This window comes from Diadema antillarum, unplaced genomic scaffold (genome assembly GCF_040938485.1).
Source record: "Diadema antillarum isolate AM-2024a unplaced genomic scaffold, OU_Dant_1.0 seq00000090_RagTag, whole genome shotgun sequence".
Lineage (NCBI taxonomy): Eukaryota > Metazoa > Echinodermata > Echinoidea > Diadematoida > Diadematidae > Diadema > Diadema antillarum.
Genome location: NW_027271180.1, coordinates 279,114 through 306,707, shown reverse-complemented (window position 1 = coordinate 306,707; position 27,594 = coordinate 279,114). Strand labels below are relative to the sequence as shown.

Genomic DNA, 27,594 nt, shown 5'->3' with positions numbered 1-27,594 from the left:
CTCAAACACTCACATAGCCTCCTACAATGTAGGCCTATGGCTATACTAAATCCTTAGGAAACCTGTAAACCCCACTCCCTACAACTCCCTTCCACAAGTTCACACACTTCCATTAAATCATGACCAATTAAAAAAGTCTTTCCCCTTGCATGGCATATAAATAAAGCAAACATTACACATCCCACTACCCCCCTCCCATCCCCTTTTGTCTATGGTTAATACACAAATTACATGGGCACACACCCCACCCCACCCCTATCACCACTCCTGTCTTTGCCATACTCATGCACCCATGACTCACTTCCAGTTTCAAAATAAACTGGGATCAGACAGGGCTCCCTCGCACCATGAAGCTACAAGTTTGGCCATACAGTGGGGTGGTAAACCAAGCATGCCTTCTATCCCCCCCCCCCAAGTTTCTACCATTTAACCTCAATAACAGTGTCTTAGTAGATGTGTGTGTCGTGTGTGTGTATATATGTGTGTGTGTGTGTGTTTGCTTGCAGGAATAATATAGAGATGGTACAAAAAATACAGACTTGCGCAGTTTCATCAAGTTCATAACAGTAACAAAAGTAGTTTACTCATCTCTAGTTGGCGAAGAAAGTCAGTCTCTGTGCTTTGCATAGGGAATTCTGTTGGTACAACTCATCACATCTCAAGTCTTATAATGAAGAATAGCTTCCTAAACACAATGTATAGTAACACACTGTCAGCATACTGCGATGTTAAAGGTATTGTTTACCATTGGGAAGAATGATTTTTAAAATTTCAAGTTATCACATTTGATGCATACGTGTAGGTCAGGTATAGCACAAAATATCCTACTGTATAAACATTTTGCAATAAAGCTTTAATAACAGAAAGAAGATATCACTATTTTTCTCAATAAACCATAATTGTTGAAGGTTTATTCTTTGGAAAAAAAACAAACAAAAAAAACAATTGCTCACATACTATAATACTGATTAACAATTCTACATTAGTTGTTTCTATCCCTAATTTGCGTTTTAGACTATTTTGAAGCACTGAAGTTACTTTTTTGTTTCATCTGCAATAAATGGTAAATTATACCTTTAAATGAACTACAATTTATATGACACAAGTCAAAGCCTCATTACGTGCATACATTGTATTTGTTGGATTTATCATAGTGTGCAAGTTACCTGTTGCTTTGGTTTCATTGCCTTTCTCAAAATAAACATTGTACATAGCTCTCTTGGTGGGGTACGTGCTTCATTTAACTCCTTTATTACCATCAGAAACCTTATACACAAATCGAAGGCATTTCACTATGTTGATTGTCAGGGGGACATTATGGCAGGCATCGAGGCCATTCAAACTAAAATATCTCGATAAAAGAAAAAATGACATTTAAGTGAAAGTTGCTTGGCAACTACTTGTACCCACATATACTTAAAACACCATTAGAAACAACATATACTGGGGGTATGATTTCTATAACGTCACAGGAAGTTTGTTGGCACAATTTGCAATGAGAATGCACCAGAAACATAACAATATCGTGATATTTCAATCTGAAAATGGGCCAAATATTGAATTAGCATTGTTGAGTATTCAATCTGAAGCATCAAGACATTCCAGCCCCTCCTACACACACACACATACACACACAAACAGACACACACACACATGTCACTTTCAAAGTTATCCTCCCATCTTACTATTTCCTATGAAGCATATTGCTTGGGGAAAAAACTGAAATACACAATGTACCTATTTCAAAATATTTCCCTTTTATACATGGAACTTGCATGATGGCTATCAGGTTATAGTTTTTCCATAAAATAATACATGGCTCTGATTGTGCAATGATTATTGTGTATACCACAAAAATTTTAATGTCACCTCTTTTGAAGATTTAAAGCAAACACAATGTACAGTATTAACAATCCAAAATGATAAGGAATGTATTACATTATTAACTCTTCAAAGGAAACTTGCAAACTCGAATAGTGCCTACTGACTTGACTAGGCCTCTCGACATCAAAACATGTACACACACACACACACACACACACACACACACACATACATACATACGCACAAACAAAATGCACATATCCTTCAGTAAAAATGGTAATCCAACTGGAGTACTGAATACCAGGTACCAAATTATTCACCACTTTCTCCAAATCATCCATTTTACCCCTCGTTTGGGGGAGAAACAGAAGAGGCAAAAATGTCAGAAAGCAAGCAGAAGCTTAGTCCACTCTCCTGAGAGACTCTACAGGGTCAAGGGGTATCAGCCATGTGACGTGTTGCCCTGGTAACTGCACACTTGTTTTTTAAGCTCAACCACTACTCATACATTCTGAATGAAAAAGAATAACAGAAAGAAAAATAACAACTCTATGGTGAGATTCTCTGATAGCCCACAGCGATGAATGCATTCGAGTTGGGCAGCCTTTTTCGTCAAGACTGGAATTTGAGCTATAAATAGTGTTTGTTACCCTAGATTTCACGGCCAAACCCCAGTTCTGGTCACATCAATGCACACACCATGCATCCACAATGCCTAATCGACCAGCAAACCATGACATTTGCAATGTTCTGTATTAACATGCATTATACAAGAGTTTGTAATGTCTCTTCTTAAATGCACATTTTCTAACACTTTGCACGAAGCATGATTGTTTCAGTATGTTAAACAACATTTTGATCATTCTCCTAGGATATAAAGGAATCTCAATTCGATGGACCGCATATCAATTATGTAAACAATCACGTTGCTTGTGGCGGATCTGTACGCTGGCCATACACTATGTGCAAATGAATGACGTGATCTCACGCACCTGAGCGCAACACACAGAGTCACACTTTCGCGGTTCACTCGTGCACTTCTGATATTGAAATGCCAATTTACTGTGCAGCATGCATGGGCAGAGCGCCTCTATGCCGTAATCATGTCTGATTTTGCCCTTTTTCTCATGATCAAAATATTCTCACTTCACAATAGAAATGTATTTTCAGAGCTTACAGTTGATATTTCTTTTCCCAACTTATAGCACTTCTAATAAACATACAAAACTATTGTACTGTAGTTTCAAGATCTCACGCTGTGCACTGGCACAGCACTGCCGACTCATTGTTATGGAAAATAAGTAGTACCGCTGTCGTTTGAGTTTTATAATTTCAAGAATATATGTGATAGCAAGAATTGGATGTTACTGTTGACTTTTACAATGAATCTCACATCTACAGTACCTGACCTCATTGAGCTGCTGCTTTTTGAGGTGCTGTTTTAGTATCAAAAAAAAAAAAATGAAAGGGGGCCTAAGTCATGGGGGGTGGACTCTCCATAGAGAAGGGAACTGCACATAACTCGCCGTGACATTTAGAAATGATTCTCTGTTTTTGCAGTCCACTGCTGCGATTCGGTCTCATTCACTATCAATTTTTGTATCTTTTTTTTTCAACATATTGCAAGACATACTCATGACATTTATGGTTCTATCTCCTGGTATCCTACTGAACAATTTTGAAGTAAGCGTATACAATGTAGAAACTTTTATAGAGTATATCTTAATCATATTGCAACATCATTTCTCTTAAGCCAAACAAAACATAATTGTCATATTAATTGCTATAAAGGCATATATATGAGGTGTAAGACATTAAACGGTATTTCCTTCTCAGAAAGTTCCCATGTTTTTGTGCATGAAAAATGGTACTGTGTGTGAAACATTGAACTCATCAGTATATCTACGTACATATAAACTGTGCCAGAATAAAGGTATTTTAAATGCATGGCAGCTTTTTTCTCTGATGGAGGTACAGTATGAATAAATGCCTCGCCTGTCTTCTTTCCAACAACCCCTTTTTACAACAACAAGTAAAAAGAGATCATGCAAATGCACTGTTTACATTTATTTTCAAATGAGTGAATCAACACCTAACCCTCATTTTCCAGATCTCTATTCTACCTGACATCAATGGGGACTACATCACACCCATCTTTTCAGAATGCTCATTCAGACATTACTAAACATTATTCCCATGATGTATGCCCCTGCATCACAATGAATACAATGCCTACATCGGCTAGAGTCCTTCCTTTAGCCCTTCAACCTCCACCCCACCCCCACCCAAGAATAGGTCTGCAGTACCCTGCCTGCCTCCTTTCACTGTCAAACACTCACTTTTATCCATAGGGTTTTAGCAGAATTGAAGGCTTTTTAGGATGGGGGGGGGGGGGGGTGTCTTTCCCACACTGGCTCTCTCTACCCCTCCCTCTTCTTCCTCTCTTGTGGGAATTTTAAAGTGTAAACACACACACACATGTATACGTACGCATCTATGGTGGAAACCGAGGACCTGTTTTACCCACAAGAATTTTACCACATAACCGAGGACCTGTGTGTAAGTAGGACTCTTGTCAACCGAGGACTCATTCGTACATTACTATACAACTGAGGACTTACACGTGTATTACAATAATGCTAATTGAGGACCTACAAACATGTACCCCATGCAAAAGCAGACCGTTTGGAATGGTCTGCGAAACTAGGACGTCCTCGGTTCTCTGTGTGTCCTCGGTTTAAATGTAAAGTTTGTGTGTGTGTCCTGGTTTTCAACCATGGGTAAGTGTACACACACACACATACACACACACACACACACACGCATGTGTCATCAGTCAAAGGCAAATGTGCATTATATAGCCTGTCTCAGCGCACAAACTCACATGAAAGGGTGAGGAATTGCCAGTCTTGTAGAAGTCTGGCTATGATCTGATGGTTGTATGGAGCCCTGGGGGGAACAGGGGGCAAAAGTGTGTCATTCACATATGGCAATCATCCCAGCGTTACCTGCAGCGGTTTTCGGTACAGCACGCTTCTACAATCTCCCACAGTGACAAATCTCCGACCTGCTGTAAGATGCAGGCTCTTGCTGAGTTTTTAACCTTGGTACAGATAATATAGCATTGGCCTGCATAGGCACTGTGGAGGAATGGGGAATAGGAGTATTACGCTTTAGGAAGTTTGAACCAAGAGAATGACTAGAGAAAGAGCTGTTCTTAATGACAAAATAAGTCTAACACTCCCCAACACTTTGGGTTTTTTTTCTGATACTAATTTGTCAACAACACTCTTACACTAAAATCTGCAGCACATTTCACGAAGATATTGATCATTTTTGTAGCTTGTAATAATTGCAGTTACCATAGCAATAATTTTTAATGCTTGCAGTCAATTGGTTGCTGTCTGGCTGCTGCCACAGTAACTGTAATTACTGCAACTGATGAGCGCTCGCAAAACCGCTTACTGGAACAGCTCCCTGGGATCTTGAAAACACTAACAAAAAGTACCATGCATCACTCGATTCCAGCGCCGATAAACCTGCTGGAAGATTGTATACTGTTGGCTAGAATCATTATATAGCATTAATGTCAAGATGTGAGTTCTAGAATGAAACTTACCTCGACTTCAAATATCTCCTCTGAGTCGTCCAGAAAGACGACGAGGCATTTCATTCGCCGCTCCTGCTTGTCGCGGGCGACTTCATGTGCACGCACGTTGTATGAGCCGCTGTTGGTCGCCTTAGCCCGCCGCCCACTGCCACCGGCCGGGGCGCGGCCATTATTCCCCAGCCGCCCCGCCACCGTAATGATTTGTGGGCGCAGAATCTTGATGGATCGCTCAGTTGGCTAATCTGAAAGAATTCAGTAAGGAAGAAAAAACATCAAATTAATAGAAGTGAAGATGAAACATACAATAGAGAAACCAAAGAAAACTTCGCCCTTGTCATTTACTTCGATTTCATTTCATTTCAGCTTTATTCACCTAAAAAACCACACCATAACAGCAAGAATCAACATTTACAGACCTTGGGGGTGAGTGTATGCATAAATATGGTAAAATGACAGTTACATAATATGTGAAAGAGATTTTTTTTTCTTCAAAATGCGGCATTCATATGGAACAGACATTTGTTTCTTTTTATTACAATATGTAAGTGCTGATGACTGAAGATGCTTGCAGCATTCTGATGATAATTACTTGATTGTGTGTGTTTTGTCACTGTATTACAGCACGTATTACTCACTGAATGCAGGGCATGAGACTAAAGAGATGACTGATGCTGGTTTGCTGTGTACATTATTCTTTGCAGATATTGAGTAGCCATCCAGGTACCAACAAATCAACTTTGGTAAAGCCTTTTGACATGTACCCCAGAAAGTTGCAAGAAATGGACAATTGTTGCATTTCACACACCGTCTTCTATCGGTTCTGGGGGGCATTTCATGAAGCATTTTGTCCGACAAAGTTGTCGCACAAATTTGCTCTCAGCCAGTCAGATGCAAGGATTTCAGTAGCTTGTAACAGTTTGCCAGAAAAATATCCGACCAAAACGCTTCATGAAATGCCCCCCCCCCCCCCGAGGGCATTTCATGAAGGAACTTGTCGGATAAAATGTCCGACAAGTCATTTATATCCGACAAGTTTTGAGAAATTTTTTAGTCTGATTGGCTGATTTCTCTGAACTTGTCGGATATAATTGACTTGTCGGACATTTTATCCGACAAGTTCCTACATGAAATGCCCCCCTGATCCCTGTTGCAGAGAAAGTGAAGTTTGAAATCCAGAGTGAACTCACACATAACTTTCCACCAATCAGAATAGGGCATCTTGGATTAGTGCATGTTTGATTCCAATGTTGCAATCCACTTTTTAAGCTACAAAGCATTGGCCTATCTGATACAATCAAAACTTGGCATAGACTTTATAGTGATGACCTTGTATTTCACAGCCCTGATTAACAGATGCAACCAATGCCTGACCATTTCCTTATCATTCCCCTCTCATCAGTACATGTAAGTATGTACACGTTTGTAGCATTAAACATACAATGTATGATTAGCTGTTGGTACTACAATGTGTATAACACAAAATCTACTTTTCAGCTGGTTACGCTTACTAATATTGAAACTCTGCCCAAAATCCTATTCATGATTCTTATTGTATTTCTGAAATTCATTTTCATTATCTAATAACCCGGATGAGGCTGAAAATGGGAGCATCCTTTATTGAATATCCTTAATTCCCTATAGATTTGGCTTTTGATACGCTCACGTTATGCTCACTCTCCACACGATTAGTTCCATTCTGGTCTGACCTTCAGTCGTTTGTCCTTTTATGCACATTTGTAGTCACATAGTGTGTCTGGCATTGCGTGTCTACTTGAATGCTGCAAGATGGGTCTGTGCACAGGTGCAGGCCATTCTGTCAATATCGCAGCAACATCACCTCCAAACTCTAATTTGGTGTACCTCTCTAGGGTTGAATGAACAAGCCTGAAAGCTAGACTACCTTCCGTCACGCTGCAGCAGAGACCTGCACACCCTGAGACACAAAGATGACTCATCATCAGCCTACAATTAACCCGTTTCATACAGGAACCTGGTGATCTGCGTATTAACCCTATGGGGATTTCAGAATTCAGTATGGAACGGGTTAAGCTCTGATGACTACATTTTCGCACTTGTGGGTTATCGCAATGTCTCCTGCGACCCTCAACGAGTCTGGAAAGGTGAAAACAGCCATAATGGTCTCAGGTGATTCTTCTCTCTTTCTTACCTACGTCTTACTGGGCATAGCAGAGGGAGCAAGGACGGCCCATTTTCACCTTCAATGGGGGTAATACTCTTTAGAGGACACTGCAGCTTAGCCTCACATCACGACAGTGAGAAAGCCTTCAGTGAGACATCCCTGCATCTTTGCACTGATCAAATCTGATCGAAAGGAGAAGAAATTGGTCTGGGAGATACAACTGAGGAAGATATAAAATGGATGGCCTTTTTGCATTCACAAGAAATGCGTGAGAGAGAGAGTTTGGGTGAAAAAAATGTCCCCAACACTCAAGCTCCCCCTTTAAAAAATGCAGGATGGCACATCCACCGAAAATCATCGAACCAAGGACTGAAAAGTCGGCATTGTCCTTATTGAGGCCGAAGGCATCTTCAGAATTCCCCTCCACCGATACCTCTCCCCCTGGCCACCTTCTCTCGCTCTCGGTCCATCTTTCAGGATTTTATCTCCCAGTCTTTCGGCCAATCCCAAGAGGGGGAGAGAAAGAGAGACTAGAGGACTGCTTTCTCCTGTCACTTCTGATCACCACACCAGATGTCCGAGTCCATCAACACAACGGGGCAACAGTCTCCGTCGCCTGTGTCCGCTTTGGCTGCTGGGCGGCCGACTAGTATAATAAAAATACTGATGCCCCCGCATCCATTACGTCATTAAAGGAAAACCTACCCGCTCCAACTCTCCCAGCACACTTAATTTGTGGCATTAGCCAACGTACATCATATTTCCACGGATATCTGCATCTACAAGTCAAATCGATACTGACTTCGCTTCTTAAAGGACAAGTTCACCTTCATAAACATAAGGATTGAGAGAATGTAGCAATATTAGTAGAACACGTCATTGAAAGTTTGAGGAAAATCAGACAATCCGTTCAAAAGTTATGAATTTTTGAAGTTTTTTTGCAGTACCCGCTGGATGAGAAGACTACTGCAGTGTATGAATAACTTAGATGTCACATGCGTACAACAATATAAGGAAAATATAAAGAGAATTTCACAAAATTCCATCTTTTGAAAAAAGTACACATTCCCCTGATTCGTTACCGATAAATGTTATGGGTAATATTATTCCCCCTGCCTTTAGAAAGAGGCAAGTCAATTGCTCTTTTATTATGCGAAAAAAGTGAAAATATGTTGAATTTTCTTTTATATTTTCTTTATACTGTTGTACGCATATGACTCACAAGCTGTAGTAGTCTCCTCATCCAGCGGTTCCAACACAAAAATTTAAAAGATTCATAACTTTTGCATCGATTGTCCAATTTTCCTCAAACTTTCACTGATGTGTTCTACTAATATTGTTGCATTTTCTCAATCCTTATGTTTATGAAGGTGAACTTGTCCTTTAATCTTATTGAGTCATTTCGAAAGCCTGGCACAATTTTTCTACGAAACTTTTCTCCAGAAAAGTCTAAAATGTCTTCATCATGATTGATGATGCCATAAAGTGTATGGTTTCAATACGATTGTATTGAATTTCTCAATGCAAAAAAATTATGGAAACTTGCTTGAAAGACCATGAACAATCCAAGTGGCTGTAATCAAATAAATCTACTACTTAGGGCCCTACGTGGTATGTTAAAATTACAAGTGACATTTTTTTCTGTTCTGAGAGAAAAATACCAATAACTGTTTGATTACTACAAATTTGGTGCATTGTACAAACATAAGTGTTTATATCAAATATAACAAACTTTTTCAAACTTATCTTTTTTTTTTGGGGGGGGGGGGGGAGGGAGGGGATAGGGTTAATACATAAAGTGTACCACTCATATACCTAGGTACATATTGCATTCCCTCTTTGACACAATTTTTAAATCTTATTTTGTTGTGTAGGAGCTGATTTTGCTATTTTAATAACACACAGTCCCATAGATACCTGAAGAGAATAAACTCGGGACTTCAACGGGTTAAGGGAGATGGGATTATCATAGGCAATAGGGCCTACACATGCTAAGAACACTGAGTCATGCATGCCGATATATCTTGCTCTTTGTGTACCAGAACTTGTATCACAGACATAAAGTAGATTATCAGGGTTCAGAAACTTCTGGTGTTTCATGCCGAAATTCTTGGTAAGGTACATACAAATGTAATATCCTTGCTTTTACATGCTTTGTGCTTTCTTCTTGACAGCTGCATTTTTTAATCTAATTTTGATCTTTTTCAGGTGGAGGGAATATGTTTCAGTTGTAACTGACTTTGTGAGCTTTAGATTATCATGGACAATCTTTGCATGCAGATATAACTGTATATGAGGATTTATCAGTGCAGTATATAAACTGGTCCATGATTTGGACATGGACGGATTGGGCCTATATTTCTTAAGTTTTTAAAAATATTCAATATCACATCACTTTGGAATTGCTTTGGCTTATATTGTTTTTGCTTTTTTTTGCCATTTGGCCCAACTTTACCTGTGGCCTACTCCCTAAAAGTGTAATGCACACTGCACTCACTTATAAGAGTCACATCCACACTCATGGTCCTGATCCAGCTGACACTACATGTACAGTAGTCCTAAAGCCTAGATGCTTTTCATCCCCATCCCCTTAATCCTGGTTGTGGTTGCTAGGCAACATGGAGAACAGACTGAATAGGAGTAGACACATCTGAAAAGGGGTTGTTAACAGAGCAGAGGGAGAACTACCTTGTACACGTACACACAGTTAACTTTCATGGGAACATGCTTGGTCTACACAAGTTCATAAACATTACATTTCCAATTGCACAAAGAAAACAAAAAAAGGGCACCAAAACTGGTAGTTAGAATTTGCTCAAATGAAGGCGTAGACTGGAAGTGGGTATTCAGATTTGAGCAATACTCAACTGGAAAATACCTCGGGATCATGATTGACCATACAAGATGAGAGAATTATGTTTTGGAGAACCATGATTATCCCGTTGAGGACGAGTCCTGATCCTGAGTACACTCCGGCAAGCATCTATGGGAAATCAGCCCGTCCTCAATGGGTTAACGTTTGCTTTCAAAATATTACTTCCTGAACATGAAACATCTTTGCAAACATGTTTACTAATAAAGTCTTTGCAGTCTGAAAGACCTCAGAGAGTATTCACCCCTATCACTCCACACATGAAGACAGTATACCTTGTAATCTGAACTCTCACTGTCAAGTCAAGCGTTTCTTCCTGGCAATCAACCTGGAATGTCCCTTGAAGGACATCGATACAAACAAGGTTAGAGACAGCCTGCAAATACTGGAATGTCCTCAGTGATCCTGGAGTATAGCAACAGATGGAGAAGAACATTAAACTGGACAGGCCTGCAGTGCAGTAGTACAACCAGGGTCTCTCTTTTCCACCTCCCTGGTACGTAACTACAAGAAACACACAGCCATGCTGCATTGTGCGTACTGACAATGTAGGCCTACAATCAGTCAATGTGCACATGAAGTGCAACACCTACTTTGACGGTGCCTAGCAGAATTACTAAATTTGGCATCATTTCGAAATATAGTATGTATGCCATTGGAGCGCCATCAAATCTTTGTATGAGAACAAAGCACCAGGGCACCGCTTTGTTCAGAGATATAATCGATTATAAATTTCCTTACAACACACCCTGCCATAGACTCATGATAGAAATCAACTAATAATCAATTATAATTCTTCATAAAACATGGCCCAGGTAGGCCTACATGTATCACACCGAACCATTCCATTCCCAACATGCTTTTTTTTTTTTTCAAACTGCTGGAGACAAGACTACAAATGTTCCTCCTCCCCTGTTTATTATTGAGTTTGTGATTGTGAATTAAATTGGGTGAAGAGAAAGGTGATGACACTGATTGGGAAAAGATGGGCAGCGAGCCAGTGCCTACCCACTCTGAGGCCAACACAACACATCAAGCAAGTCGTCCCTGGTGAATGCACCACTCTACGGAATATGTTTGCACAAATTACATGAGTGAGTGTATGCATGTGTACACAAGTACACAAAACACATTGTAAAAATAAAAAGGTCAATGGCTGAATGTGGGCAGTTTCCTCTGTACTCTTTCATCCTCTGGGGGTTTCGTACAGCAATGTGCAGGCATTGGCATCCCTCGGGCTGGCTGGCAAAAACCAAACCAACAGACCAATCGACCAACCAACCAACATGGCAAACCTCCAACCAACAGACTCCAGGTATTCCCATCAGGAGAGTATGTGTTAACATGGCGCACCTGTCAAAAGTGTTGGAAAGTGCAGGCACACTACTGCACACCACAGGCAAGAAGAGATACAGTCTGACATAGCAATGCTTCAATGTACTTTCACCTGACCCAATTCCCCATGCCTGCAGCAGAGTTGGTAAGAGCAGGGAGGTGGGAGGAGATGGAGTGTACGAAAGAGAGACATAAAAACATGAAGAAATACAAAAAGAGAGACACACAGACAAACAGATGAAAAGAGAAAGGAGGGGAAGGAAAGAGGGAAAGAATAGAGTAGAAGAAAGACAGTAAATATTCAGCAGACATCTTTAACCCATTGAAGACGGACTGATTTTCCTATAACACACACTCCTTATTCACCCCAGCCCAAGAATACTCAGGACTAGTCCTCAATGGATTATCAGGTCATTACATACTCATTACCTTCAATCAAATTTAGTACAGTTGGAATTGTGAGTGTACAAACAGAAGACAGGACTATTCTCTCTTTTTTGATACTTCCCAATTTCTGTCTTTATACTTTCTCTCTTTTTTGGGGGTGGGGGGGGGGGGGGGGGGGGGGGTGGGGGTGGGGGACAAGAAACTCAGGAACCTCACCAGTACCAGGGAGGTGAGAGGAACGTCTCACCTCCCTGCCAGTACAGAGGATTCAGTGTGGGAATGTGCAATATGAGCCAAATTGCTCCAAATCTTGTGAATCCCGTGCAGTGATTGGTTCCATCTCAAAGAGTTGTATACCTAAATATCTGCTGGAGCATGTTCACACTTCTCTACTACTGAAAAACACAATATTTTCATGGCATGAAATTTTCGCGAATTGGAGCCAACGGCCTTTTTTCGCGGCTTGAAATTTTCTGAAGTTGCTTCTAACATTCATTGCGTATAGTGTAGACCAGAACTTTCACACAATGCATTTTAATTTTGCGAATCTTGGCTCTCGCGAAATTTAAATGCACGAAAACATTCCTTGTTTTATAGTATGTGTGAGACATTCAGGGGAATCACTGCAACATTTTCCTTTACACAAACACGCTTTTGAATGGAGCCTGCAAAATTATCACTTAAAAATGATATTGATAAAATGACAGCCAGTAGTACATGTCCAGTAGTAGTACATCTGTAGTAGTAGTAGTAATGATAATGATATTGATAATGAAATAAAAATACTATAGTAATAATAATGATAATAATAATAATTATAATTATAATAATAATAATAATAATGATAATGATAATAATAATAATGAAAATGAAAGTGTTTTGAAAGCTTTAAAAACGATCAAAGAATTTGTCCTGCCTATTCCCATCTCTAGCACTGATTCTAGATCCTGCACACCTACATCTAACACAAACACACGAATTTGATAGTGATAGCGAACATGCCTTTACATTGCTTTTTAGAGTACTTTACATTGATTTAGGCAACAATACTAGCATTCTCCAAGTCAAGTAGGCCTACTCGTTCACATGTAAGACCAAAAAAACAAGTTATGTTGCTCCCTCGATCCCAGGCAGTGGAAGATGCAGTCAGTGGAAAAGCTCCCACATCAATGTTGATCAAGCTAATTTGTGGCCAGTTTGCTCAATGTTTAGCATGTTGTAGGCAAAGGGAAGGGGGAGAGGTTAGAGAGGGAGGAAAGAGGCGGGGGCGTGCGCAGAAGGGAAGTAAAAGAAACCACCGTCGTCAACCGAGAGACGAGACCAGGATGAGAAAAGAGGAGGAAGAGAGGGAGGTGTGACAAGCCGAGTCGAAGACAATTTATTCCCTATTTGTTCACATGTCTATGGGAAAGCAGAACCCTGGGCATTTCCACACAGTGGCACAGAGTGTGGGCTGGAGCACATCATGTATGCACTTCAGACAATCTCAACTAAACCACATTCTCAAACTTTACTCTCTCCCCAGCCCCAAGCCATCTATAAAACCAGTTGCCTTCCAGAAGGTGACATGAGTAGGTACATTCACATTGAAAGCGAAATACTGTGGTATTTCGTCGGGTAATATGTCATGTGAATGTGGGTGCACCACAAAGTATGCCACAAATGTACCATGGTATGTGCTAATTTAATAGTGAAAGATTTGAGTGTGAATCGTGTCAAAAAATACCACCGATCATAAAAGTGGTGTATTGCACGCATGACCAGATACATTTCCTGTCTCTTCCCTGTACAAAATATGTGCGTAAACAATGCTCACCAAAAATAAAACGGGTTTTTATGAATGAGAATGGTACAATGCAAATTACCACGGTATCTCCTACCACTTTATATCGCCAAGAAAACAATGCACACAAATCACCATGGTATTTAATACCACAGAAATTCCGATGTGAATGCACCTACTCTACCATTAAAAGTTATGATCACTGCTCTGGATGAAAGCCCACAACAAACATGTGTGTAGAAGACATCACGCTAAGGTGTGTTCACACTGTGCCAAGTATTAGGTCATTCCAACAAAAGTTTGTCCAGAACAAAATCTTAATCCCCAAACTAATCAAATGTTTATTTTCCAAAGGAACACAACACAACCTCAATGGCGATGTATTACTAGTACCACATCCCTTCCCCCACTTGAAAGAAAGAAAACAAACAAACAAACAAACAAGCAAACAAGGAAAATATGTAAGACCACAGCTGTCACGTAGAACATATGGCCCCTTACAAAAGCTTTTGCTCTTTAGTAAAACCTTGTAGCTAGTTCATAAATCATTCACAACACTTAAGTTTTAACTTCAGCTTAATATAAAACTGTTCGAAACATTTGTTTTCCCAATGTCTATGCTTTTTGCATCAATAAATAGTTACAGCGACCTCATGGATTGATTTGTGTGTGTTCGTCTGCTTCACTGCTGTGATCAGCATTTTGAATTATCTGCAAACGTTTCACATTTATTGTGAAAGAAGTTATAGTGAAAGATTCATAACAGTATGTACTTGTTTCAATACAACAAATCTGATTGTCTGGAAGAAATGAGCCATATCACTAGGAGATGTCAAATCAAGTGCAGCATTTGGTAAAGTTATTATTAGGTTGAGTACAAATAACTACGCAGGTGCATAGAGAACTGCTAATTGCACACATACAGACACACACACACACACAAACAAACAAACAAACAAACAAACATCAAAAGATATTAATATAATACTGTACATGTACTGTAAAACTATAAATTTTTGCAAATTTTGCAAGGAGCCAAGATTTGCAAAATTAAAATGCAAGCAAAAGGTCTTGTCTGTAGACACTATGTATAAGTATGTACATAGCATATTGAACAGCAGTAGTAATTTGCAAAAATTTCATGCCGCGAAAGATGCTGTCAGCTCCAATTTGCGAAAATACTCATGCTGTGAGTACTTCTGGTTTTACCGGACACTGCTCTAGATCGCTGGTACAGTATTAGTGAATACACTTCCCAAACCACCTGGGAGCTACAATGTGCAGTAAACATTTGGGCCCGAATTCATGAAGGTGGTACCATTGAAACCATGGTTTAAACCATGGACAATTTGTATGGAGCGCCAAGTGTTGCATGGCCTATTTTGTTACAAAATCAGTCATGTTTTGTTGAAGAAATGTTATCATTTCGTAATGAAATGACAACATATGGAACGAAATAGGCCATGCGACACTTGGTGCTCCATACAAATGGTCCATGGTGTAAACCATAGTTTCAACTGTACCACCTTCGTGAATTCGGGCCTAGGAGTCACAGCTCCAAGGTGGTGCAACATAACAGTGTCATCCCTTGAAAGGTTATTTCTCTCCTGTCCAATTCTTGTTTACAACTTAAAACTATCCTGACAAAATTATGGGGCTTCGGAGGTGAATGAACCCTAAAAGGAAGTGATGTCTGGAGTGAAAGTTGTCTGACGTATGACAAACCTCAGATCTCTGAAAAAGACAGGAAAAGAAAAGTATTGACGGCTATGACTGTACCCTGTATCGTTTGGTAGATATAAATAGGTAGCTAGTCACTTCAGGATGAGCTGATTCTGCTAGGAGAACAAACATTGTACCATAGACACCTGTCCGAATATACTCGGGACTTATACAAGTGTATAGTCTTCAACTCCTCATTAGCTTGATTCACAAACTACCAGAAATGTGACATATATGTATGATGTTCTGATATTTTTAGAATGATTTTGAGATCACAGTCATAGAATAATACTGTTCAAAGAATATTCACATCCTTGATTGGGTTGATGCAAATACAACAGGAAAACCCTTTCTTTTGAGAAATACAGTAGTTCAATTTGTCACATTTCATTAAACATAACATGATGTCTCTTTACCCTAATAGATCATATTAAAATCACACAGCAGTCTCTTCACTCAGCCATGTACCGGGTACTTCTGTATTCAATCAACCATTAAACCCATCAATCATTATCTTGCTATGGGATGCTCATACACCATGCAAAAAGCGTTCCGAGGAACCCTGTTAATGGAGCATTTTTAGTGTCCTGAGCACTTACCAAGAACATTTAATAATTCACAGCTTTCATGAATATTTAATTTCTGAAGCAAGTAACCATTTCAGAGCACTGCATTTTTGGATGTCATTGACACGATACAAATGTACAAACATGTATATTGTGTAGTGCGTGTACAGATTGTATCTCTATTCCAGTATGTACAGGTACGTATACAATTTGTACACGTCATGTGTATGTCAGAAGTGTTCAAGAGTGTATCACAATCAGCATTAGAATCAGGCATGATGAGTGATACAGGTGTCTACCAATCATAGGCTCCTTATGAAGCATTAATTTCTGGTCTTTTAAGAACATGTCTACTTTACAGGTCAGCTGAGACAGGACTAATTTTTCTTCAGTCTCTTTCAATACATTAACACAGTACGAGGACATTTTTTGAAGCTTCCTTAAAAACTTCAATCATTCCACACAGTGTGAGTGAACACCATATATATGTACATGTACAGTGCAGTGTGTTCTCTACCTGCGTGTTCTCTACCTGCAACATTCATCTTTTTTTTCCCGTCTTTTGCTTATACATACAATCTTTCTTTATTTTTTTTTTACCACACACCTCCACCCCTTCACCCCCACCCCTTCTCAATTTTCCCCACGACTTCAACCAGTGACAGCAAGATGGATGTGTATTTACCAGCCAGGCACGATCGAACCCTGGCTGCCTGAATATCCTCCCCACCTAAATCACGATTCCCGTCTTTCTTTCTGGTTTGTAAATCCATCTCTGATTACGAGGGGACATTGGACATGCACACTGTATGAACAGTGCCAGGGTAGTCTGTATGAACAGTGCCAGGGTAGTCCGTCACATGGCTGTAATTAGTAATGGATCATTGAATGTTCGCACATCCATTTACATTGTAACTGGGTGCTATTTGTTGTATATATCATGTGTAGCTTGAATGACTTCTCATGCCAGCAGACTGTATTTTGGAGTGTTTGCTTCTCCCTGTGTGTGTGTGTGTGTGGGGGGGGGGGGGGGGATTAATATAATATGTATGTTGTAAATTCACATGATTGTACCTTGCAAAGTTACAATGTCCTGCAACAAAGTCAAGTTCCCCCTGCAAGATCTCCCCATACATGAAAATGTACATTGTACTTTAATTTCCTTCCTTACGTGATGCAAAATACATATAACATCTACATTGTACACGTACATGTAGTGACAATCTAAACTGAACCAAATGCATTCTTTTTCTGTGCATGCTAGTGATTACAGCTTTTTGTTAATTGTCAAGGAGTTTTGTTAACTTGAAATAGGAAACGATCAACACCATTCTGTCAGAAAAGGGATAAATTACCAACAACTGTCAACACAACCTTCTAACAATGGATAACAACATACAACCATTGTGCAAATTGCATACATCAGTCCATACAGGCACATAATCCAATTTAATAGCTTGTGCATGTCACACTGACCACCATACAAAGTACATTGCAGAATTTAATCCTAAACGGTCATTCCATATTCATGAACTGGATACAATATTCAGAGGGGGACATCGACTTCAAAAATCAATTACCCTCTCTTCAAGGTTGGAGGCCACATTTAGTAGCAATGCAACAAATGGGCTTGTCAGTATCTGTTCTGGCAAGAAAAGACAACTTCTGTTATATCTCTCATCTGTTCAAATTTATGATCATAATGTAAATACCAAATAAACAAGAAAATAACTAAAACCTTTTAGTACTTTCATTCCATGTCAAATCTCAAAGTATATTTTTAAAAATAATGTGTAAATGTAGTGTCTTTTTATGGCATTTGCCCGTTAGCCGAAGTATACTGTCTCTTGTATGTGTGAAAGAAGGCTACAACACTCGAAGTCATCAGAGATATCTGGCTAACATCACAACTGTCATTGGCGAACTCGGAGACATCTAGCATTTCACCAATCTGTTAGTGACTTGGTCGCGGAAACAGCCTCCAGCGGCTAATAAAACGCTTGCACTTCCTGTCTCGGTTTACATTAAACCTGTCCTTTTCCAATGTTTACTTTTATAGAGAGAGGTTCACTTCAGTGGCAGCGTGCCTGAGTGAGGTAGATCAAGTACGTCTAGCCCGGTTCATGTCTTGCTTTGGTCTGATAAGAGAGAAAAGAATCAAGAGGCCAGTAGTATCACCACACATTTGTTTCACGTTCGCACAACTCGACAAGCAAGTCCGATGGACAATTATGTTAACTTTTCCACTGATCACGTTCACTAAAAATATACTAAACCTGGATGTACAGTCTGATGTACATGTACAACTACAATATGGGGTATTCTATCCTCATTTTACATAGCAAGAAAAAAATACTGATTTGACATCTTACTTTTCAAAAAAAAAAAACTTTCTCATCTACACTGTACACGTTTGTACACGATGTACTAGGTATGGAGCAGCTTTCCACTTGGTTTGTATGCAAAAATTCACCAATTTTCATTTTCCTTCTTCGATAAAAAAAGAAGACATTTTCTCTTGATCTGTTCTTGAAGTATTGCAATAAAGAGTAATATTCTTTACATTTTTGCATGTCATGATAAATCCTTAGTGGATAAGTTCTGTGTGCCCAAATATTTGAGAAAAATGTAGTGAAATTTCATGTACAAATATTGTACAAAACAAATGGAGAGCTACTCAACACCTAGATAACACACAGTTGCCAATTTGTCTTTTTAAAATCACAAAACTTTTACAACTCATAACTTTTTTTGTGTTAATGTGTCCATTCTTTTTTCAAAGTTTTCACTGTTATCCTGATGTTTTTTTTTTCTGCTGTTGTACAAAGCAACATACCCAGCAATATCAGGAGGTTATTTCCCTTTAAATGTTGCAAGGGATTTCCTGGAACTGTACCCAGGCTTCAACCCGGCCTACGAAACACATCAATCAGGCCTGAGGAGCAGAGTCCCTATCAGCCCCAACCCTGACAGGGGCTCAAAGAAATGAGAAGTATGGCAAGCATATATTTATGATTCATTTGACATCAAAGTCATATGACATGTTAAATGGCTATTAGAATAAGAAATGAGCAGTATGGCAAGCACACATGTACATTGTACCATGTACATTGTAATGCATATCAACCATCATGATTAAAAGCATATTTGACATCAAAGCCGCGTGTCATGTAAATGGTTTCAAAAGACAATCTATTTTGTGCAATTTGATGTACATGTACATAATTTACTATTTGCAGATGAAACAAAAAGTCAGCTTTAGTGCTTCAAAATAGTTAATTCTAAAATATGAGTTAGGGATAGAAACAACCAATGTAAAAATTTAAATCAGTATAATTAATTTTAAGTATTGTTAAATATACATACAAAATGTGAACAATAGTTACATTGTATAATAAAAATGTTTCTAGACTAAACCATCTACAGCTATGGTTTAGTGATAAAAATAGTAACATCCCCATACATTTAAGGCTCTATTGCAAAAATAATGTTCAAATGGTCGGATCTTTTGTGATACAACTGACCTACACATACAGGTGTATGCATCAAATGTGATATCTCAAACATTTTTAAATCACTACTCCCAATGGTAAACAGTACCTTTAAAGCACAGATTTTGGGGTCTTTGGTTGTGTCTTCTCATCTATGATTGGTTGTCAAACTGTCAGAGCAAACACATTTTGAACAGAAATATTTATTGTATATAGTATGTCATATCAATAGCAAGTCTAATATTTTGCTAATCAGGACTTCCCAACAATTTCACAAGTGATTAAATTTGTGATCATGGAGTACAATGTACAGTGCTGAACGAAGACATTGCATGTGTGCACTTCACATTCATGTCCGGATCAGAGTTAGAATCTCATGTGTTTTTAACAACGTGAATAAATCACAAAATATGCAAAATTAAAAACCTCATGAAAAATTTAGCATACGGTACACTGTATGTCTGAGAAATACAGATTATCCTACAAACACACTCAATAAATTGCTATTACATGCATGTTGGGATGCACACAAGCACTTTACATGTACAAATGTACAGTATATAATACACTTTTCATGCAACCGTATACACAGCAAACAGACATGTTCGAGATCATCTACCCAACATTATGTCGACAGCAAACGACTTTATATTAAAAAATAGAAGAGTTTAGCCCATTCTCACATGATACTAAACTTTAACAATTGATCTGAATGTATATAGCCACTATGGGAACAACCATCAACACTGAATAGTGTTGAATATCTTTCCTCATTTTTCCCTCTTTTCATCCATCCCCACATCATATACCACCCACCCCCTAAAAGAGAAAATAAGATATGACCCATGTGTTCAACAAGGGAAATTCCCTTTTCTAGACATCAGTGACACAGTAGCCTCTTAAGCTGCTGTGTTTTTATTCCTACTAGCCATATGTTCAGTGTGCCTGATAAAGGTACAATGTACATGTACATGTACACTTCTGTAAAAAGATAATGGCATCAATGCTAGCCAAGAATGGCAGCCAACTTTTCAAACAGAAATGGGGGCACCATTCCCAAGAGAGAACAATACAATGAATCTTTAAAAGGTGCTTTCTTTTTTTGTCTGCTTTGTTTTTATTTAATTAGAGGGAAAATAGGGCATTCCCCCAGGATGTTGGCAGACACCTGTATATCCACTCCGTCCAATTAGGGGGACTGCAATCAGCTGTATGCTCACTGCCAGCGAGGGCACTATACTGTCTATTGATTTTTTTGTGACAGTAATTTCCGGGAGATGTCTTTCCTTACGCCCATCTCGCATGAAAAGGAGTTTACAGTGGGGAACAATCATACAAATTGTACAAATGTAGAGTAACAATAAGAATAGAATTAGCAACAATGCAGATTAAGAAAACAAATATTGTAGGTTTTATTGGAGAAAAAGGAAGGAATTAAATGCTGATCACATTTGCTGAATTTGATTTGATATGGTTTCATGACTCATCAAAGGCAAAGGATTAGTGATTAGAGATGTGGATAATAGCTGTTACAACAGAACAAAGGAAGAAATAGTCTCAGAGCATGTAATCAATCACACAGGAGGATGTGTTTAGATCTATCTAATATTGTAAATATATACACATGTGATACAATGTGTACATTGTATGTGATCTCCAAATTCAGGTAATACAACATCAGATTATCGAGCTGAACTTACTACATACATATGTACAGCTGTATACATGTACAATGTACATTGTAACAGACAATGTATGTACAGAAAAAGATTCAAATACTCCAAAACTCACACATGAACACACTTGCAGACCTACTGGCAGACATGCAGACACACACACACACAGACATACTTTTTTCTCCTATAGATATATTTGTTTCATTTCCTCCATTTTATACATTATAATGCAACTTCACAAAATATTTTTTTCCATTTTAACATTGATAATGGAAAATAAATCACACCATATCCATTACTCCACACAAATCAACTGAATACTTCCAAGGATATACAGTGTATAACGAAAACACACACACACACACACACACACACACACACACACACACACACACACACACACACACACACACACACACACACACACACACACACACACACACACACATACACATGGGGGCAGATGCTCTACTCTAAAATCAAATTTGTAAAGACCCTGAGAGCTGGACTGGTCAATACTGCTCATGGCATTGTTTTCACATTAAACAGCAAATGAACACTACCCGTCGGTAATTCTAGGAGAGACCAAACTATCTGTTACATTTTACAATTTCAAAAGTGACACTTAACCTTGGCATCATATATCTCAGCACTATGTATCCCTTGAAATACAGATCCACTACTGGCACTCCACATTACGTATTTTCTTACAATATGTACATGATTACAATGTACAAACAGGTCCTCTTCACACTGTCCTTTTTTTTTGGGGGGGGGGAGGGGGGGGGGGGGGGGTTATAAGGGCTTTTTACACTTGTAAAATTTTGCTTAGCCCCGGACCAACGGTGGGGCTAAGGGGGGGCCTTAGCCCCACCGTTGGTACGGGACTATCCTTAGCCCACTTTCTGTTTACACTCGTTTTTGCCAAAGTGGGCTAGCCCCACCGATAGTACGGTACTATCTGGCCCTGCAAAATAGCAGGGGTTAGCACCGCAATTGCGGTGCCAAGCAAGTGAGTGTAAACAGAACGAAAAAATAATCCTGGGCTAAGCGACGGAGACGAAGTCCGACCCTCACTGACCAATCAGAAACGAGATAATCAGTGCTGCCGGTGCGTGCGTGTACGTGTACAGTACACAGCGTAATTATGAATATTCATGTGGTTTGGAAAGTCCGGGGCTAAGAAATACGAGTGTAAAAAGGTCAGTTTTCTCCTTAGCCCCGGACAAGAGATAGTACGGGACTAATTGGCGAGTGTAAAAAGCTGAAAAAATTGGTACGGGACTAACGATAGTCCTGGGTCAGAGAAAGTCCGGGGTTAAGAAACACAAGTGTAAAAAGCCCTATACTGTACCTGTCGGTCACCCGTTGAACTGTAAGAATTCAATCAGAAGATATTCAGCTCATAAATCTCTCAACCTACAAATGTCGTACATCCCCCCCCCCCCCAAAAAAAAGAAAAGTACAAACAAAACATGAATTTAAAAAACAAAAAACAAAGATGAAGCCCAAAGAACATCACGAGCGTGAAAATATTTGTCCCTATTAAAGGTAGGGGATACCTTTTACAGACCTCCCAAAATGCAGCAAAACACTAAATATGAACCTCAGGGGACTTGTTTAGGCCACTGCAGAGAAATTTGGAAGTCAACAGTTATCTACAATTTGAATAATGCACAAAACTCAACTACTCAGTAGTTCTGTGTGTCAGCCACACTTAAGCCTTTTTGTTGCAGTCTTCTGTATTTTTTATCTATAAACACAAATCTAAAAGTACAAGAGCTGATGTAATAACATATAGAGTGTGTGGCAAGAATGTATATAGAAATGTTTGTAAGTTTTGATGAACTTTCTTCACAAAATATACATGATGGACACACATGCAGTACATGGGTCTGCAAAGGTAGCCTAGTAATGTACTGGAATTTACGGTGAGCCCCGAAAACAATTCAATTCAAAATCTAACGGTCAATAAAAATGTACTAAATGTTACCTTCCACTTTCAATACTTTATGAGAGTTTCTAAAATTATACTCTCTTCAACATACCACTGTATTTATACAACTCTTCATTTAAGGCATGCAAATGGGATTCCCTACCTTTAATGTCCTGTAGCTACATGTACATGTAGATGATGCATCACCTACAGTAGTGTACAATGTATTTTTCCAGTACAGTGTACTGTACATACTGCATACTTTATGCAAAGGCAGAGTGCTCAGATACATTGTATTACGGATACATTGTATGTCATTGCCCCTTGTTCTTGGTCATCTGGCGTGACATTGGCATACAAAACGTTTCTATGGAAACCAGTGGCCACACATTTCTCCTCTATAGAAGTGCTTGATGTGTAGGTACGCACATGTGCATATAATGTTGAGTATGAGCGTGAAGATTTAGTACAGCAGTGCAAGTCACCAAACTGTGCGCTATTTTACCTCACAAAGTTCCCTTGTCAGGGGTTGACACGGCACAACCCCAGAGGTTACCCTAGACTTGTGCTAGAATTTATACTTTACCTGAGAGTCACTCAAGACTCACTCCAGACAGTGTTTTGTGCCATGTCCATTTACCACTCAGGCATATGAGGTAAACATGTCACAAGCTTTGTTCAGGGACTATGTGTTGTTGTGTTTGTTGTTTTGGATTTATTTGGCATTTTTCATTCCAAATCTCTTTAAAACGGGATATTAGACTCACTCAAGAGTGCTATAATTGTGCCCAGATAAACATGGCACAACATCCTGGACATTAAGACATGTATGTTTTAGGGGACTCTAAATGGGAATACATGTTCATGTAATACCAAGTGTGAATGTTCAAACTCACACACACATCACATACAAATACAATGTACACACACACACACACACACACAAATGTTTTGCAACTACCAATGGAGCAACAAATAAGACACTGGCCATACAACTGTACTACATACATGTATGTGCATACTTAACACTATATTCATACCATTCTACTTGTTCGCCTACAGTAATCACAACAACTCCACTTATAATACACATGCATGGAAGTGAAAAAAGGCCCATCCTGCTTATCACTTACGGGAACAAAGTCTAATTGTTCATTACAAGTACGGTACATTAGTAAACCTTCAGCAAAATCGTTTAGTATTCACACGCTCCAAAGTATAAACATGGTGGTACATGTACAATGTACTACAGTACACTGTACCGTGTGGGCCAAACAAGTTGTACAAGTGTATGTGCAGTCATGGTACAGTTTAGTACTACTGCACATGTACGTGTAGCATAATATCTATCACATGTGTAAATTCAGTGTACTATTATTGTTTTTACTTGACACATACTTCTTGTAACTACATAAACACACACCAAATTTCACATAATCAGTAAAGACTCCACTGTTTTGATTCCCCCTCTCTTAACCATCAGTTTGGTGTCTGAAGTCTGAATTTGAAGATGGCAGTGTAATGACAGGTGATGCTTTTTTTTTACACTGACAGAAGTGCAAACATGCACGCCATGCAGTCCTTGCAAAGTTCTCTTCTCTTCTCCTCTTATTGTCTGAAGTGAATGTATGTAGCATGCATCATGTGTATTTGACAAACGTCACAAAATTTTGCATGGTTGAAGTCAATACAATACTGTATACGCCATATATTTCGCGAGTCTAAATTTTCGCGAATCAGAAATTCGCGACGATTTTGCGAGTGGTTAAATTCGCGATCGTGGAGTCCTGTACTGAACAGAGAAATGTACACGCGTACAAATGTTCGTCACATCCGCATCGGGATCAGAGTCAATATTTTTGCGTGCTTTTAATTTCGCAAAAAGCAGCCGACTCACGATATTCGCGAAAATAAAAACCTTGCAAAATATTCAGCGTATACAGTAATGTCTCCAATAAATATCACGCATGAAATCTTGAGGTAATGCACTAGAGAGTATTTAAAAAAGAAATGAAAAACTAGCCCATTGTTACTAGAGAATACATTCTCTTTTGAAACGAGAATAACAGTTGCAATTTTATTTTCAGGGCCCAATTAAATTAACTGGAAATCTATGGTATTTTATTCCCCTCCATCATATAGAAGTTGGTATGTTTATCATTAGGCCCATTCAGACTGGCAAAAGATCGCGAAGTTTAAGATTGCGAAGTTTAAGATCTCGAAGTTTTGCCAGTGTGACCGCTAACTTCCCACGAAACTTCCCGCGAAACTTCTCGATCCGTTTGCGGGCGATGCCTCCAAAGCGCGAGGCCATTGTCATGTACAGATGTGCATTGTTACGTCACAATCACTAGCCATCGGACGGCGCACTCTTTCTTGCGCGCGTACCAATGACCCAAACTTCGCAATCTTAAACTTCTCGATCTTTTGCCAGTCTGACCGCGCCTATTGTGAGCAAAAGGTTTGTCTGGTCTACCGCTATGTACTGTACAGCTGTTATGTACCAGCTTGTGAAAGAAATCTAATTTTCAGGGTGGCAAAATGGAAAAAACAAGCAGTGTTTAATACTTGAGTACTGTACGTTACTAAAGACAATGTTTGTCCTGCTTGAGCATTACTGGATAGATAGATCGTTCGTTCATGATGAAATGTATCATTGCAATTATTTCATTGTGGTATTGTAATTCGGGTTGCTACCTTCAACAGGTCTCTCTTCCCATCTTTATACTGATACAATGTTTTCTTCAAAGACTGCAGCCAGCTGAAACTAGGCAACAGTTTATGGGTGGCTTCCCAATCTCTCACTGATCTGGCTTTCATTTTCAAGGCCATTGTCATGGTCATGTGCATTTTAAGGACACAGGTACGTTTCTATTGTCATGCAATCCAATAGGACAATCATATTTGTCATAAACAGTAGACTAGTGCGATGCCAGACGACGTCATGCAATGCAGACAACTTTTTATAGGAAATATCACAGATGCACAATCAAGACAACTTTTTTTTCCCCAAAGACCAACAACACGACAGCTTTCTCGTCAGTATGCTGAGATTTACATGTAACTCTTTATGTGTAATGATGTAAAGTCTTCTTTGTCTTCTTTGTCTTCTTTGCTGACGTTGTATTTTTCATTGATATTACAAATTGTACCTTATTTAAATTATGGAATTTTAGCATGGGGCAGTGCCCATCAAACTTTATTAGATAGATTATTGTTATTACAAAAAAAGGCACTTCGTATTATTTGTGGCGTTTCTCCACGTTCCCATGCAGATCCATTATTTGTTAGATATAAGATTTTAAAAATCAAAGATTTGTTTTTCTTTCAGCTGGGTCAGTTTATGTTTAATTATAACACAAATGCACTTCCTAGCATTTTTTATTCAATGTTTCCACGAAATCAATCTTTTCATAATTATCCCACCAGGCGATCAAATTAGTTTCATTTACCCCTTCTGAGAACGTTATTGGCTCAAAATACATTTATATACAGTGGCCCTAGATTTTGGAATTCTTTAAGTTGTGATATAAAAAATTCTTTATCTTTGAATTCGTTTAAGCGTAAGTTAAAAAATTTTTTGTTGAACTCATATCAAGCTATATATGATTCATTACCTAGCTGGTCTTTACAGCCTAAGGGTTCATCGCCAATCATTGATTTCATCATTGTGTATTTTTTACATTATCTTATTTGTATAAACTTTGTTCGGCTGATCGAGCTGAAACACCTCAATTCCCTCTTCTGATCCAGATGTACAGCACCTCAATTCCATCTTCTGATCCCGATGTTCAGCGTGTTGGCTTTTCCTTTCACTTCCTTTTTCTTTCTCTCCTTTCTTTCCATTGTTCTTTTGTGTTTTATTACTGTCATGGTATACCCTACTGTAAAGTCATGTAAAGTCGTTGTGTTTCTACTGTCTTGTTCTGTCCTGTCTTGTTCTCTCCTGTCTTTGTAAAAAAAGTTCAATGTATTCACAAGAATCCTTTGAGTGGTTCACAATTTACAAGCATGCTTTTCAGTGAACCTCTCAGTTCTTTCTTTCTTTTTTCCCTCCAAACATAACTTTGTATTTTGCCGATATGCATGTATAATTTCGTATTTGTTAAACATTATCTACCATGTAAAGTCGAAAACATGCCTATGTTATATCTTCTGATTCATTTCGTGTTATGTTTGCCGAAAAAGAAAGAAGGAATGAAATAAATGAAATGAAAGTAAACCCCCTGTGTGCCACATTATTCTGAAATGG

General features: G+C 38.9%; 1 protein-coding gene across 6 annotated transcripts in view; it reads right to left on the bottom strand.

Moving 5' to 3' along the window:
- Positions 1-27,594, bottom strand: part of LOC139726587 (tyrosine-protein phosphatase non-receptor type 4-like) — a 163,619-nt gene that overhangs the window by 124,645 nt on the left and 11,380 nt on the right. For all 6 annotated transcript variants that reach the window (XM_071637574.1, XM_071637576.1, XM_071637578.1 and 3 more), the window contains exon 2: positions 5,444-5,676. In XM_071637574.1, coding sequence (XP_071493675.1) covers positions 5,444-5,497 — 54 coding nt within the window. In that variant the 5' untranslated portion in view covers positions 5,498-5,676. The remainder of the gene's footprint in view (positions 1-5,443; positions 5,677-27,594) is intronic.